At 44.4% G+C, this 15,473-nt stretch overlaps 1 protein-coding gene across 4 annotated transcripts in view; it reads right to left on the bottom strand.

Annotated features, from left to right (window-relative positions):
- Positions 1-15,473, bottom strand: part of actn1 (actinin, alpha 1) — a 54,500-nt gene that overhangs the window by 22,121 nt on the left and 16,906 nt on the right. For all 4 annotated transcript variants that reach the window (XM_061082251.1, XM_061082249.1, XM_061082250.1 and 1 more), the window contains exons 2-3: positions 3,126-3,240; positions 2,351-2,470 (exon numbers count right to left, since the gene is read on the bottom strand). In XM_061082251.1, the coding sequence (XP_060938234.1) occupies positions 2,351-2,470; positions 3,126-3,240 (235 nt within the window). The remainder of the gene's footprint in view (positions 1-2,350; positions 2,471-3,125; positions 3,241-15,473) is intronic.

Here is a 15,473-nt window from a genome sequence, read left to right as displayed (position 1 = left end):
CTATCTATCTATCTATCTATCTATCTATCTATCTATCTATCTATCTATCTATCTATCTATCTATCTATCTATCTATCTTTTTAGTCTTTTCATCTCAGAAGCCTCATTTATCTCATGAAGACCTGATGATCTGTTGATTCCTCTGAGCCGCTGAGTATTAAACCTTTATGAATGAGATGTGAGATGCTTCAGTCGTCTGAGCCTGAACCTGCTAAGCTGTCGATCAGCTGCGTGTCTGTATCTGAAGCCCGTGAACCAACCAGTCCTCTCTGTGTTGTCCGTAATGAAAATCCCCTCCAACAGGTCGCCCTGTTTGCCCGCCTTCAATTATCATTAGTTTCTCCCTCTAATCCAATCAGGCCCCGGGGCACGGCAGCTCCGCGGCCGCTCGCCTGTGACGGACAGGCCTGGACGGCGACATGTCAGTCACACGTCTGTAGGTGTAACGTGGTGTGAGCGACGGCTCGGATCGAATTAGGAGGCAGCAAACACGGAGCTGTGTGGCTGAGGCTGACACATGCAGATACTTGTTGTGAGTCGCCCTAATGAACAGGACTGATCGGCCCTGGGGAGGAACACAAATCCTGTTAAGTCCATTTGAAACCCGCACCCCCTCCTCCCCCTCCTCCCCCTCCTCCTCCTCTGAGTTCATCCCTCACCCACAACAAACCCCCGGTGAGTCGCATGGATCTGAGCCGTCCACCCGTCTCATCCCGCCGCCGCCACAGCGAGCACGGCGGCTCGACCAGGAGGGGATTCCAGCCGGATAATCCGTCTGGAATGCTGGTCTGGTTTACCAGCTTTATACTGGCCTCTGTGCACCGACACAAGAAGAGTCTCCATCATATCAAGTCACTCTTGTGTTTTATTGATGGTCAAATATTGAGTTAGGATTGTTTGGTGAAAGTCAGGTGAATATTTTGGGGTTTATCTTTGCTTCTATAATAAAGGACATTGGAAATCTTCAGGTTTTGGTCTTTGAGGAAGATGGTCACACAAAGGGAACACATCTCTTCAGGCTGGGAGAATATATATTTATTTACCATTTAGTAAAATCAGAAATGTGACTGGTCAAATGATAAATTAATCACTATTTTTGTACTTACAGAAACTTGAACAAAAATACCAGTAGTGTAAGATTGAATCAATCAGTGATTTTTGTACTTTTTTACGTGAGCTATTTTATGAAATATTAAATAATTGGCAGGTTGGAGTATTTCCTTTTGAAATATTTGAAAATAAAACCCCCAAATCTTTATTTTTCTCTTTGCACCATGTCAGCTGATTTGTTTGTTGTTAAAACTTTGTCCTCGCCCCAGTTTATTTTAACCTGTTGGTGTCTGACGGTGAAAAGACAGCGGGCAGAGGGGCTGGACACCAGAGGTCAGAGGTTAATCTCATTAGGGCGTCGAACACAGACCCAGACCTTCGAGGGAAGCAGATCCCAGTGTCTTTAATCGGGATTTGACTCATTTATAAGGGTTCATATCCTTAAAAGGTTCAGTTCACTAAAAAAAAACAAAATAACTTATATAATATTTCATTGCAAGCTCCTTGAGTTGTTTGGACATTCAGACAGTTTCAGTTGCTGGCAATAGAAGTGTGGAAACAGAGAAGCCAGATGGACCAAGACAAGAAAATGTCATATTTCAGAGTTTTGAGCAACACAGTCGACTTTCTGTTCCCCTTCGTTGGACTGGGACGGCAGAACGAAATCTCACAGACCGATATCTCCAAACCTTGGCGCTCGGAACTCAAACTGTCTGCACGGCTGAATACCACAAGGACTTTAATTTTGTGTAAACTGACACTTTAAGATCCTTGGAATATTTTGCGCTCAGCGAGTGGAGGCACTTTGAAGTTTCTGTTTGCAGCACATGTGCAAACCCTGTTTATTCCAGACAAGGCCAGAGGGGAAAGTGCTGTTGTGAAAGAGGAACATCGGTGGATATTAGGAGAGAGAGAGAGAGAGAAAGAGAGAGTGAGAGTAGAGTGTTTACTCTGCTAAAGACTTGTTTACTCTCCGATGGGAGGAGGACGGACGTCCCTGAGTTATTTGTGCTGAACAATGAGCAGCTTCAGGCCCCGAGGGGATTGCTGATCCTAAAATCTACTCGCAGAAAACGCACCGCGAAGCACAAGCTCCACCAGAACCGTCTGAAATCAGGATCTCATTAAGTCCACAGCAGCCGGCGGCACTGCCATGGTAACGAGAGGAGAAGCCAGAGCGGGCCGGAGACGACATTATACATAACCCTTCACAACAGAGTGGTATTGATTTGGCTGACGGCCTGATTGGGAGTATTTGTGTACAGTGTCGTAGTAGCACATCAGTAAATGAGTCACTCACCCTCGGCACCGATAGACACCAGCTTCACTCCTTTACCGGCGATGAAGTCGAGTGCTTTGTTCACGTTGGAGATCTTGTGGACCCTCATCTTGCCTCTCTCTGGTTTGGCCAAGCGTTCGCCTGAAAGGAGAAAACAGAACATTTGAAAATGGAGGATGAGGAGCACGTCGGCCACTTCCTCCTCCTCAGCAGCGTTTACCGTGAACAACATTTACAAAACGGTGCCAAGGCCAAACAAATTGAATTGAGGTTATGTTACGTCTGCCAGAGCACAGAGACCGTAAACAGCTTTTTAACACCTTATCATATTTCCTGTTGGGGGAAGTGGTTTTTCAATTTCCTTTCGAAGAGATAGAAGCTGAAAAATTGACGCCACCTTGCATCCAGTCCATAAAGATAAAGCCAAGAGAAACAGAGGATTTAAGGTTTTACGCTTCAGTTTTTGTGTTAGTTAAACAAGATTAGTTTAATTGATACATTTCTCATTTGTCTTGCAACTCCACATTTATGCTTTTTACCACCTCAATAAAATATGAATAATTACATTTAAGTCCCTCTCATGTTCAAAGATTGAATTTCTGACAAAGAAAATATCAGTTTTAAGGAAACTGGACATTCCAGAGGTATTCATCTCATCTAACTCTCAGCCATCCCCATAATTCCTAAAATGTGGAACTCCTCCTGTGATCCTCGTGTCCAAACATCACCATGTGACGCCTCTGCCCATGCAAACCGATTCCCCTGAGTTAATCCTGCTCAGTGAGGAGCCGAGTACCTGAGATGACCTCGAGCAGCAGCATGAGTTTCAGTCCGTCCCTGAAGTCCTCCTCGATGTTCTCGATCTGCGTGCCTGCTTTCCTCAGGTGAGAGTTGCACCAAGCTGTAAATGTCTGCAAGGGGAAAGGAAGAAAAAATTTAATTTTCATAATATCACAATAAACACTGCAGGGTTTCAAACTTTCTATTATATGTTTACTGTTTGTTAGCAATGGCACCAGTCCATTGCATTAAACCCAGCAAGGCAAACATAACCATATTAATATATTTGTCTAACTGAAGGATGGAGGTCTTGTGGGAAACCAAATAAAGCGTCAGCAGCCATGTTAGCAGTTGCAGTGTTTTCAATGCTCAAGTCAGAAAGCTATGATGGTCCCAGGGACAATAACAGACGGTTATATCATTCACCATCAGAGCTTGTTGCTAATTCACCAACATTAGAAAGCTGGATGATAACAAACAGAGCACAGAGTACAGCTCAGTGTCAGGACATTTCACTTAAAACTACAAATCTCTACGTTGGTGATGGTGCCAGACGAAAAGTCAGGGAATCATCAAAAGCCATAGATTCATTCCCCGGAAACCATGAATGTCAAATGTTAAATCCCGGTTATCAACCCCATAATTCTCAAGATATTTCAGTTTGGACCGAAGTAGTAAAAAACACAGCCAAGCCAAACTTGACCTCTGACCTTTGGGTAGAACGGAGCGTTCATGTTCCAAGTGGGACCAATAAAAAAAATCCCTTAATTAAATTTGAACAAACTCTGTGGTCTGTGGAAGGTGTTTTCTGTTTATTCACATGCTGTCACCTTGTGCACCTTTGTCTGGGACTCTAACCAGCGTAAGTCCCCCCCCCCCCCCGTGGAGCCGCAGCACACTGGAGCGGTCTGTATACAGTAGGTGTAGCAGGCCCTGGATCGTCTGGCACGTGAACACGCCGACGGAAAAACATCTGAAACAGGATCTCAGCCGCCCAACAGGAGCTGGCATGAGGAGTGGGCCCGCCGCGCCCCCCCTGCTGTGAACGCCTCTTTATGAGTTCCAGAGTTAATTACACCCGAGCCCCAAACATCAGGCAACATGTTTCCGAGGAGGAGGACCTGCAAGAGCAGCGCCAGGCGTTTATGAAAGCCAGCACTGTCTCTCGCTGGCCGGCCCTCGGCTGCCGGGGGAACAAAAGCCACTTAAAAGTCTCTGGAGAGCTCTCGTGGAACTTCTGGGATGAGGTCACTCTTAAACTTTGAGTGGCGTGAGGTCTACAGGGCTATCAATAAACTAAAGTGCGGAGGACACGGGGGGTTTTCAGATGTGTGCGAGTCTCGACCAATGAAAAACACTGAAGGAAGCTGCGGGTACGGCCGAAGATGTGGAGGGAAAAGAGCAGATTATATGGTGTTTTATCTCCGAGGGCAGAGCTGACAGGAGAAACCCCAGCGCTGGTGATTTATATCTGCGACTGGCAGGCACACGCCCTCGGCCTGTAAAACACCGTCATGCTCTAAAGTTAGTCCTGATTTAAGCCGAAAGCTCCAAAAGGCCCTAAAATATTCCAATTAATCCGGATCAATATTCTCTTGAGGGGTTTGCCAGAGATCTGAACCCATCTGGGCTCGGCTGTGGTGTCATTAGCTAATGTGGAGACGGGTTAATTGAATCAAAGTGTTAAGCTAAGGCTGTTTGCTGACTCGGCAGGTTCCTTTTCTCAGTTTTCTGGTTTCCTCTCTCTCTTCTCGTTTTGTTTCACTTTCCCTCGACTTCATTAAGCACAAACACATCCTTAGAACTTCAAGTTTGACCTTTAATTGACCTTTAACTTGTTAACGAATCGCCAGCAAACTGTTACGGCTTCAAACCAAAGAATATCTAAAAGAAATGGACCTTCTAATATCATCATTTCAATTGAGCGAATGGGATACAGAGGTCGGGGGGGGGGGGCACATGTGATTTATGTCAATGACCCGGGAGCAGTTTCTCTCCGGCTCAGTGCAGCTGCTGCGGGACCAGAGGAGCTGAACATGTCAGAGGCTTTGAGTCGACCTGCAAAGAGCAGAGTTGTGAAAACGTCTAAAAGTTCACAGAAAGAATGTCAGCTCGTTAACTGGGCTGGGAGGAGGGTCCCGTCTGCAGCTGGGGGCCGGACCACCGGCCTCCTCCTGACGGGAATTAGCCCGGCCCACCTGCAGCTCCTCCAGCTCTCTGGGTCACTGTGGAGTTTAGAGTCTGTGGTTCTCAGTCCGGGGCTGGCAGCCACCTGCAATGTCACATGACCCCCAGGCCCCCCCCGACCCCTCGGCTGTGTTATGGTCAACACTCCCCGGCTCCTCAGGTGTTCTGGGGCACGACAACGAGTTACAGGTCCACTGGTCCTGGAGGCAGATTAGTGCCGGAGTCATTATCTTCCCACAAAATGATCTCAGAGGTTTGGGAGGATGAGGACATCATAAGCTCTTGTTGATCTATATATTTAGGTGATGTCTGAACTCCTATAGGCTGCAGAGGAACCTCGAATTATGCATTTTTTAACTATGTTGGCCTAATTTTCTGACTTCTTTATGACGTCATAAATTGATCATAATTCAACCAGCAGCCGTTATTTCAGGTAAACTGACCATTGTCTATATAACCACGAATCTGCCTCCATCATTATATTACACTAGAAAAAAATGCTCTCAGAGGTTTTGGGAGGAAGCAGCTGGAAGTTCACACGTCAGCATCATCATCTAAGCTCTTTATGATCTAGATATTTAGATGATGTCTGAACTCCTATCAGATGCAGATGTACCTCAAACTAAGCATTTTTTAACTATGTTGGCCTAATTTTCTGACTTCTTCATGACGTCATAAATTGATCATAATTCAACCAGCAGCAGTTATTTCAGGCAAACTGACGATTTTCTATATAACCACAAATCTGCCTCCATCATTATATTACACTAAATGGGAATAAAAGGCATAGAAGCAGCGGGTGAAGCCTAGCAATAAATTACCTGCATGTAGTTTGGCTTTGTGAAAGATTAACAGGACCTCAGCACAACATGATTAATTATGTTGTAGGACAAACGAACAAGTCCCCCCCCCCACACCACTTCTCCACCCTTGAGATTTTAGTTGCCATCACTCCAGTGGAAATGCAGCCGTTGGGTTTTCCCTGTGCCGGGATATTTATAGCCAGAGGAAGAGCAGCATCACAAACATGATCCTAATGAGCTTCGACCTTGAATATTCTATCTGACTTATTACACAATATATGAAATGTTCATGAGCTCAGCGAGCTTCATCTACTTCTCTATCATTTTGGAATTTTTCTAAACTTGCAGGAGTGACCTTTTTGACAAACTCACAAGATCCTGGAGCCCAATGTGATATCATTGAACGCCATGATTTGTCCAACCAACACTACAAAACCTAAGATAAGAAATGAACTACATGTTTACTGCATTTGTCTGTTTGTTTGCAGGATTTTACAAAAACTACGGGACGGATTACCACAAAACTTGGTGGAAAGTTTAAGTTTTGTGGTGGTAAAGTTTCACTTTCTTTAACTTTGTGAGACAGGACGTTTGGCAACATTTTCATTGATTTCCCAGAGAATAATTCATGGATATTGATTGAAAAAATTTAACATATTTAGAGGGACTGGTATTTATGAGTGTGCGCAATTTGGTGCAGATCCAAATAAAGATCCGTATCTCATGAATTCAGATTTCGTGAGGGGACTGTTGAGCCTTGGCTGAGGGATGAACAAATAATAATTTTCTTTTTCATTAAAATCTATTAATCAACGAACTGACTCATAAGCAACTGCTCTTATTATCTGGGACAAACACAAATATGTATTATCTGTATTATTCTTTTGGATTAGCTCTGAAACTTGAATGGAGTCTACTTTTTGCAGTTTACCTAAAGTTGACCAGTTACACCAGAACTTTAAAACAAACCCTGAAATGTAAAGAACCTCTCAACCAGCTGTTCAGAACAGGTCAGATCTTCCAGGGTGGAGAGAAGAGCCCAGTTCTTCACTGTGAGTACAGTAGAGGTCTTGTCTGATCCCTGCTCTCATCATGTGTGACCGTGTCCTTGTTGAGTTTGTGTTGGTACACCATGTGCTGTGAACGTCTGTGAGCTGTTCACATGTCTGCACCACGGCTCTGGAGCCCGGCGGCTGCTCAGCAACAACAACGTGGCAGAGAGAGAGTCGTCCCTGGTTCCTGCAGCTCAGAGACAGGTCTGCTCCGGATTCACTGCAACAAGTCGTGAAACAGAGCAGAGCGACTGAGTCTGCAGGAGGAACTGGAAGATCGTACATGTTCTCTCTCTCTCCCTCTCTCTGTCTCCCCCTCTCTCTCTCTGTCTCTCGCCCTCAGCCTCCCAGAACCGGGGCGGGCTGTAAAAACAACAGGGGTCAAGAGCAGGAGGAATCTGCTCCGCATCAGTTTCAGGGAAAGTTGCCAATCGGCGTCATTACAGGAACATTTTTCCCAGAGTAACCACAGAAGAAGAAGCCGAGCAGACTGGAAGTACCTGGGGCGAGTTTCCCTTCAGACTGTCTGTGGTGAGATTGTGTTCATGAAACAAGCAAACTAGTGTTTTAAAGAACTTTAGGGACTTTGACATAACTTGTTTTTTCAATTAACTGTAAAATAGAAACTAATGTGGACTTTCAGGGCTGATGCTGAGGGGATAAAGTATTCTGATTACGAATAATTTGAAAAAAAAGCTAATGATTCATAAGATGGTGTTATCAAACCCTTGTAATGTAAATGGGGTTTGATATTTCACAGTTTTACCATAAACTTTATGATAAATAACCCTAAATAAAAAAACACAAACATATAATACAAGCAGGTCAAACATAAAGGCAGATAGCAGTATGTCTGTGAAAGGCTGATATGAGTCGATATTATTGATCAACTGATAAATCTGAAATGTGGAATGAACAAAATTAAGTAGCTTCACCTTCCTGATACTAAACTGCAGCATAATCTCAAGAAAGTTTAACGATAAAAAACTGCGTCGTGACTCATGAAAAGCAGCTGTAAACCCGTCACTTATAGTTTTCTATTAAAGAAACCTGCTCTCTCTCCTCGCTCCCGTTCCTTTCCCCACCTCTCCCTCGCCAACCCCCCCCCCTCTCCCTCTCTCTCTCCCTCCCTCACTCCATTAATCAACCTCAGTTAGGAAAATATTTCCTGCCTCTCTGCCAGTTCCATATTAGTACAATCCTTTGGCTGAAACCAGCCGCACACGGCCGGGCAGACAAGTGTAAAGTTGGGCGGGGGGGGGGGAGAGAGAGGCAGATATTGCTGCTGGCAGAGGGTCCGGCACAGGAAAGAGATTTTCAACACCGCAGCCAGTTTCTCAAGCCTCAGTCTGCAGCTCGGGGGATGAGAGGGCCTCTCGTGTCCCGGTGAAACCCCAGAAACACAATCTGATCCATTTCAAGAAAAGACGTTTAGAAGAAAACACATTTTCCAGCGTCTCCTCCAAAACGCTCCAGTAAGATTGATAAATGAGATCGTGGGGGGGGAGAAACCATCTCTTTTTACTGTCAAAACCACAACAGTGTGGTTTTTTAAAAAAGCGTAACGCCACCCACAGCTCGAGCAGTAATGAGAATGAATTCTGTCTGGATGAGTTGGAGTTGGTCCCAGGACAGTGAAGTCTATTTTCTGCCTCCTTCGTCAGACTCGGGTCAGAAAGTGTTCGGGGGAAAGTGTTTCCTACGCCAGGAAGACAGAGCCGCTAACAACACCTTCCTCTTCTCTCAGACTCCCAGATGATTTCCTCATGTGTGAGGAATTAGGGCATCGAACCAGACGAGTTCACTGGGAGCACACTCTGGTTCTAAACTGCACCCTGGAGGGACATCTGCGGAGGAAGGGAGCGCCGCTGCTTCCTCCAGGAAATGTCAAAGGGAAGTGATAAAGAAGGAGAGAACTTTCCTCACATGAAGGCACAATTGCGGAGGTGGTTTTTTTCACTCCTGTCCATTGGTGAGGTTTGTTTGTTTGCTAATCAGCGGGGTCGTGCAATAACTATGGGATGGATTTCCACAAAACTTGGTAAAAGGATGGGACATGAGCCAAGAGAGAACTCCAGGAATCTGTTAATCACTTTTTTAAAACGTATACAAATTGCCACTTGGCCTCTTAAACAAAACAATAACAATTGTTTTGTTTAGGAAAACAAGAAAACAAATAACAAAGGACCTAGTTTGATGAGTTGTTTTCGGGTAAAGTATTTATGAATCTGTCAAAGAGGCTAAAAGTGATATAAGTTCACAGGTCAACAAAATATATAACATAGGTCTAGAAGTTTTTAGACATTTTAAATGGTTTCATATGATATCTAAAACATTGCTTTTGACATTTTCACCAGTCTCCAAGGGACTAATTCATGCATCTTGATGAAAAATTTAAAATCTGCCATCTTTAGGGAACTGAAAGCAATGAAGTATATATAAAAAGTTCAGATCTAGTGGTTTTAAATGTGTTTTTTATTGGAGAGGTCAGCTATTTTCCATACAAACATGATGGATTTCTTGTGGTATTTCAGGGGCCTGATGCACCAATGGCGGAGGGATCGCTCTACTCTGTGTTAAGTGTGTCATGAGCCCAGTTAACCTGCAGGTTAACCCATGTCACGACCCAGGCGTGTGCTGGGACAACTGGGAAACGAGCGACCTTACAGACATGAAGCACGGAGGAATAAACTGTGTAATACACTTATGAGACGCTGATGTCTCACTCATACAGGAGAGACAGATTCGATGATGAGGACACTTCCTCCTCTTGGATCAACGGCTTCTCAGAGAAACTTTCCCAAAAGGATGAAATATTTCTCTCAAGAACAGATGTTGGAAAAGGAGGAGAGTTACTTTTAATCAGTATCGTCCTTCTACCTAAACTTTCCAGACTATTCTGGACATTTGAGAATTAGAGAACAGGAAAACTTCCCACCTGCTTCAAATTTGTAACATTTTCCAACAAATCCGCCTCATTTGGAAACAATGATGTGTTGCTTCACTCTTGGACCTGAGTAAATGTAGATAAAACTTAAGTATCAACATTAATTTCGGTGAGACGCACATATTTTTTGCCGCTGACCAATTACAAGCGTTCTCCACAGTGGTGACCTTTAAAGGGATGGAAAGCAGGAGAGTCTAATCTTGCTGTTTATTGGCTTTGATGAAGCTTCAGGTTTCATTTAACATCGCTGTGCTGGGAAATATAGTCAACTTTATCAACTCTTCTCAGGTGAAGGAGTTACATAAAAGTTTAAATGTTCAAGTAATAAACAGACTATTGGAGAGAGAAGAACCAGAAACAGGTACAGAAAAACTTCGAGATGATGCCGGGAATTTGGCCCAAAAAAGTTTAAAAACAAACTGTAAAAGTACAGATGTGCATCTCTGACAGAGCAGTCAGTTGGTTCAATACACAACAGATAGTCTTTACACCCTGAAGTAAGAAGTGTCGTCCAAGAAGTTCATCGGAACGGACGTGGAAGGTCTGGCAAAGTGAACACAAGCCTCAGGTTACTGGAGGCAAAGCAGAGGAAGTAAGAGTCAAGCCTCAGACCGAGGACAGAGCAGGACGAGAGGGGGCGGAGCCAAACGAGCGTCCGGACCCTCGGCACACAGCTGAACTTTAGCTCTGTGCATCTGGCAAACAGAGCGACTCCAGCAAGTCCATCTCTGCAGCTGAGTGGGAGGCAGGAGAGGAAAGAGATGAGATGCAAAGTCTGAACAAGCTGAGGCCGGAGCTGCGTGTTCCCAGAGACAGAGGGGGGGGGGGAGAAAACCTGGAGGGAGAGTTGGAGTTCCGAGGCATGTTTTTTATTTTCCAGGTTTTTGACCCCGATGTGTTCATTCAAGCGGAAATGAAGATCTAAACTGATCTGGACTGATTATAAAAAAATACTTTGGACCAGAATCCCTTTATTTACGGATAATAAGCTTTATTTGTGCAGCACATTTCATAGAAAAGTTACAAAGTGCTTCACAAGAGGATAAAACAACAATAAAACAACAATTATTTGTCATATCAACTCTTAATCAAGTCATTATACTGATTGTAGTAGGTTGAAATAAGATAAAATAAGAGAGTTTGACCTCCAACAAGTGCTTTAGATAATCTGCCTGTTGACTTCTCTGACCTTTACACTGCTCGTGTTCCTGGCTCTTTGTTGAGTACAATGTTATCACAACTGACTGTGTTGTATTTTTAGGGGCTTCGATGCCGCCGCTCGCTGGAAAACAGACACAAAGACGTGTGGAGACGCCACAACACGCAGACCTTTACACCTCCAGCACGAGCAGCACGACGCCGCGGCATGAGAGACACGACGGCTCCGTCCACCCGGCTCAGAGGGAGTCACGGACCGGGACAATACCATCGTTCTGCCTATTGAACCTGGTGGAAACGTGAACGGGAAAGATCTGCCTTCTCTCTCTCTCTCTCTTTCCCTCTCTCAGCTTTCCCAACGCTCGCTCTCTTTGCAACAGAGGAAGGACAGAAGTCTGGGGAGCAAGCAAGGGGAGTGCACCCAGAAGGTCAGAGGTCACCATTCATCCCCCTCGGTCTCCTTCCTCTAAAACTCACTGGAGGATTCAGCCTGACTGCCCCCACATTCAACAACACTGAACCAGGCTCAGCTGAGGCCACATGTGTGTGTGTGTGTGTATGTGTGTGTGTGTGTTTCACTCTCTGAAACTCCTTTAAGGGCCTTTAGTGATTGTTAAGTCTTGTTTGTTGTGTTATGTAATTGGCTTTAAATTAAGATTAGGGTTGAAGACAATTCATACATTTTAGATATTACCTTCATCCCTTTCTTTTACTATTTCTTTTGATAGATTCATCTGATTGATGTAATTTAAATGATGATTTAATTTGGCCATATTCAGTTTTTTTGTATTCTAAATGACTTAATTATTCTTGTCATCCCCAGACACACACACACACACACAGCGAACACACACACAATTTTTTTTTTTTTAAACTCTTTGTTTTTCCGAGGCCTGACACATACACAGGAAGTGATTCCTTCCTCCAGTTCTTCAGCCATGATGACAGAGCTCCAGTCTCTCAGGTGCAGCATTTATCCGACCTGGCACTCGTACACAGTGTGGCTGTGAACTGCCGACTCAGCACAGTCTTCCCATTACACTTATCTACTGCTGTGGCTGCTGCCTCAGCACGCACGTGTGCACGAGGGCGAGTGCACATAAGCTAATGCAACCCCGCATAGAGCATGAATGCAAGGTTTAAAAAAAAAAAATGCTAACACACAGACACACACAGCCTGTCTGAATACAATCTGTGCACAGATCCATACACACACACAGTCTTCACACTCCAACATGTGCACACTCTGGTGAACACACTCTCCTCAGTGTGAGCGCGTGCTGACGGAGCAGTGAACCGGCCAAAAAGATGGTTTCACAAAGAATAGCAGCCATTGTGACCAGTGCACTGATATTTACTCTGTTGTGGCCCAAAGAGGCCCTGATGCATATTCATGTGTGTGTGTGTGTGTGTGTGTGAGTCTGTCTGTGTGTGTGTGTCTGTGTGAGTCTGTCTGTGTGTGTCTGTGTGTGTGCGTGTTACAATGAGAGTCAAAGTGTGGTAATAGCTCTTTCCTCAGCCGACTTCATTTCACAAAGACTGTGGCTCGTCTGTGAGAGATGCCGCAGAGCAGCTAACACTGGGAGGTTGCTATGACAACCACAAAAGCCTGGAGACCCACAAACAAACAGCTCGGTCGCGCCGAGGCTCTTAAACTCACATCCGCGAATCCCCGATCTCTCGCTGGGACTCAGCACGTAAAGCACACAAACACACACACACACACTCTCACACACACACACAGACACACACACACACAGACACACACACACACTCACCCCACGCAACACAAGTTTACAGTCACAAAAAACATCTGCGACGACGAGGGTTCACAGTGTGATCACATCATTCCTGGAATTAATGACTTTCAAGGGAAGTTTTGTTGGAGCCTCAGGTTTTCAGATCAAGTAAAAGCAAAAAAGACAAAATTGGTGTTTAATCAAACTTCCATCACTTTCAAAGATAAAAAAAACTATATTTACTTGTGTTCTGCTTGATTTTCTATTTCTACTTATATTAAATTTTTTTTAAACGTGGGAGAGACCACAGACATGGGGACAGATGTCAATTGTCAGACTCTTAATCGTGGGAACACACACACTGGACGGACAAATGTCAAACATCTTTGATATTCACGATTTAGTTGGTGACATCAACATAATGTCTGTAAATCCTTCACACTACAGGGTCCAGGATGCCAGGGACTGCAGATGAAAACTAGCCTGTTAGCGGCTGAAACTCACACGTTGAACAAGAACGCATGTTAATTAATGTGCATTTTTTCTTTTAAATAAATACATAAACACATAATTTGGGCTGATAATCTGTTCAGATCAGCCTCAAATCCATTGAGGAGAACGAAATCGGACCAAAAACCCACCGGCAATCCTCCAGCAGTGAGCAGCAGGCATTAAGTAAACTGTTGAGTCATTTTTACAGTTAAAATACTTCTACTTATGAACATACAAAAATAACTTCCCACACTTTTTATTTGACTTCAATCTACAAACTGAAAGAAACGAGACCAGCGCTTCAGCAGCAGAGAAACAGACGAGGTTTCATTTCCATAATTGGCGAGGACAACAAATTTCTATGTTCTGAAAAATGTCTAACTGAGCCGGACACGTGTTTGATAAGAAGAGGCAGCTGATCTCCCCTGGCACACAAATCGGATGCAAATCCACGAGCAGATGATATTCAAATGCAGCGCCGGCATCAAAGAGGCCGTGCTGAGCAGCGAGCGGGTCAGAAGCTCAGCGGGAACATGTAACTCCCTGAGTGAGAGGAGAATCCTGCTCTCTGTGACATCAGCTTCCATTTGATCTCAACTATAATCAATCTATCAATCAATCAATCAATCAAATTTTATTTGTATAGCCCATATTCACAAATCACAATTCGTCTCATATGGCTTTAACATGGTGTGAAATCCTCTGTCCTAAACCCTCAGCAAGAGTCAGGAAAAACTACAAAAAAAACCTGTTTACAGGTAAAAACATGTAGAAACCTCAGAGAGAGAGAGAGAGAGAGACACATGTGAGGATCCCTCTCCCAGGACGAACAGAAGTGCAATAGATGTCAAGTGTAGGAAAACATCATCAAGATAAAGGTTTTTAGCAGCATTGATGAGGGTAAACATTTTGAAGGATAGAACTTTCTTTATAACCCAGTATAGAACTTCCTTTTACTGTAACTTTTCAAAGCAAAAGAAAGGGGGATTTTTGGACCAAGAATAAACTTGTTATAACACGACGACTCAGCACACAGTCAAAAGTCCTGAGTCATGCCTGAGCTGTCGACGCTCTGTGACAACACCGAAGACGCCAATCCAAACATGGCGATGGGAAGTACAGTGGCCCACTCGCCCCAATCACAACAGGAGTCATGAGTCAGCTCCGGCTCGCTGGGCCTGCGGCGCTCGTGCCACGGGAAGCGTGCGGCTCGGACCCGGTGCTGCTTTGTGCCACAGCAGCGGTATTTTATTTTTTTTAAACACTGCTGACCGTCACCTGACTCGGAGAAATGCTGAGCTGGGAGGGGGAGGAGCCACCCGGCACCAGAACAAAGGACGCTTTCAACAGTCGGTCCACACATCGACTGTACTGCATGTGTCCACGCTGAGGCCTTTGTGCTCGAGTGCTGACGAGGGACGAGCCACTTACTGTTAATGCAGAAAGAAAAACCCACATTCTTTCTGTTATTAGTGAGAATTTCACGTGAGAATTTGTGGAAAGTTTTCTGTATTTTGATAAAACTTTTTCAGAGGTAGTTTGAAGAATTTGTTAAAGGACTGAAACAACCTGCAGGACGAGTGTCACACGGAGACGTCAGCGGTGCTAGTTTATCTACTAATGCAGAAAAGGTTATCAGTGAGGAGACAGTTCCTGAAGTGTTTCTCAAACTCTGCAGCCAATCAGCACACTGCATTTCTCTATCTTTAAAAACTCTTCGTTTAGGGGCTGTGTGGCCTAGGGGGTAGAGTGGGCGTTCTCCAACAAGAAGGTTGCCGGTCCAATCCCCACTCTTCCCCATCTGCATGCCGGAGTGTCCTTGGCAAGATACTGAACACCTAAATGGCCCCTCTTAAATGTTGAGTGTACTAAAAATGTAAGTCGCTTTGGACAAGTGTCAGCTAAATGACATGTAGTGTAATGTAAATGTAATTCGTCCGTTTATTAGACTGAAATCTGCCTCAGAAATATGACCTTTTCATGAAT

Source organism: Limanda limanda, chromosome 12 (assembly GCF_963576545.1).
Source record: "Limanda limanda chromosome 12, fLimLim1.1, whole genome shotgun sequence".
NCBI lineage: Eukaryota > Metazoa > Chordata > Actinopteri > Pleuronectiformes > Pleuronectidae > Limanda > Limanda limanda.
Note: the sequence above shows the minus strand (reverse complement) of the source record. Positions and strands in the feature narration are given on the sequence as shown.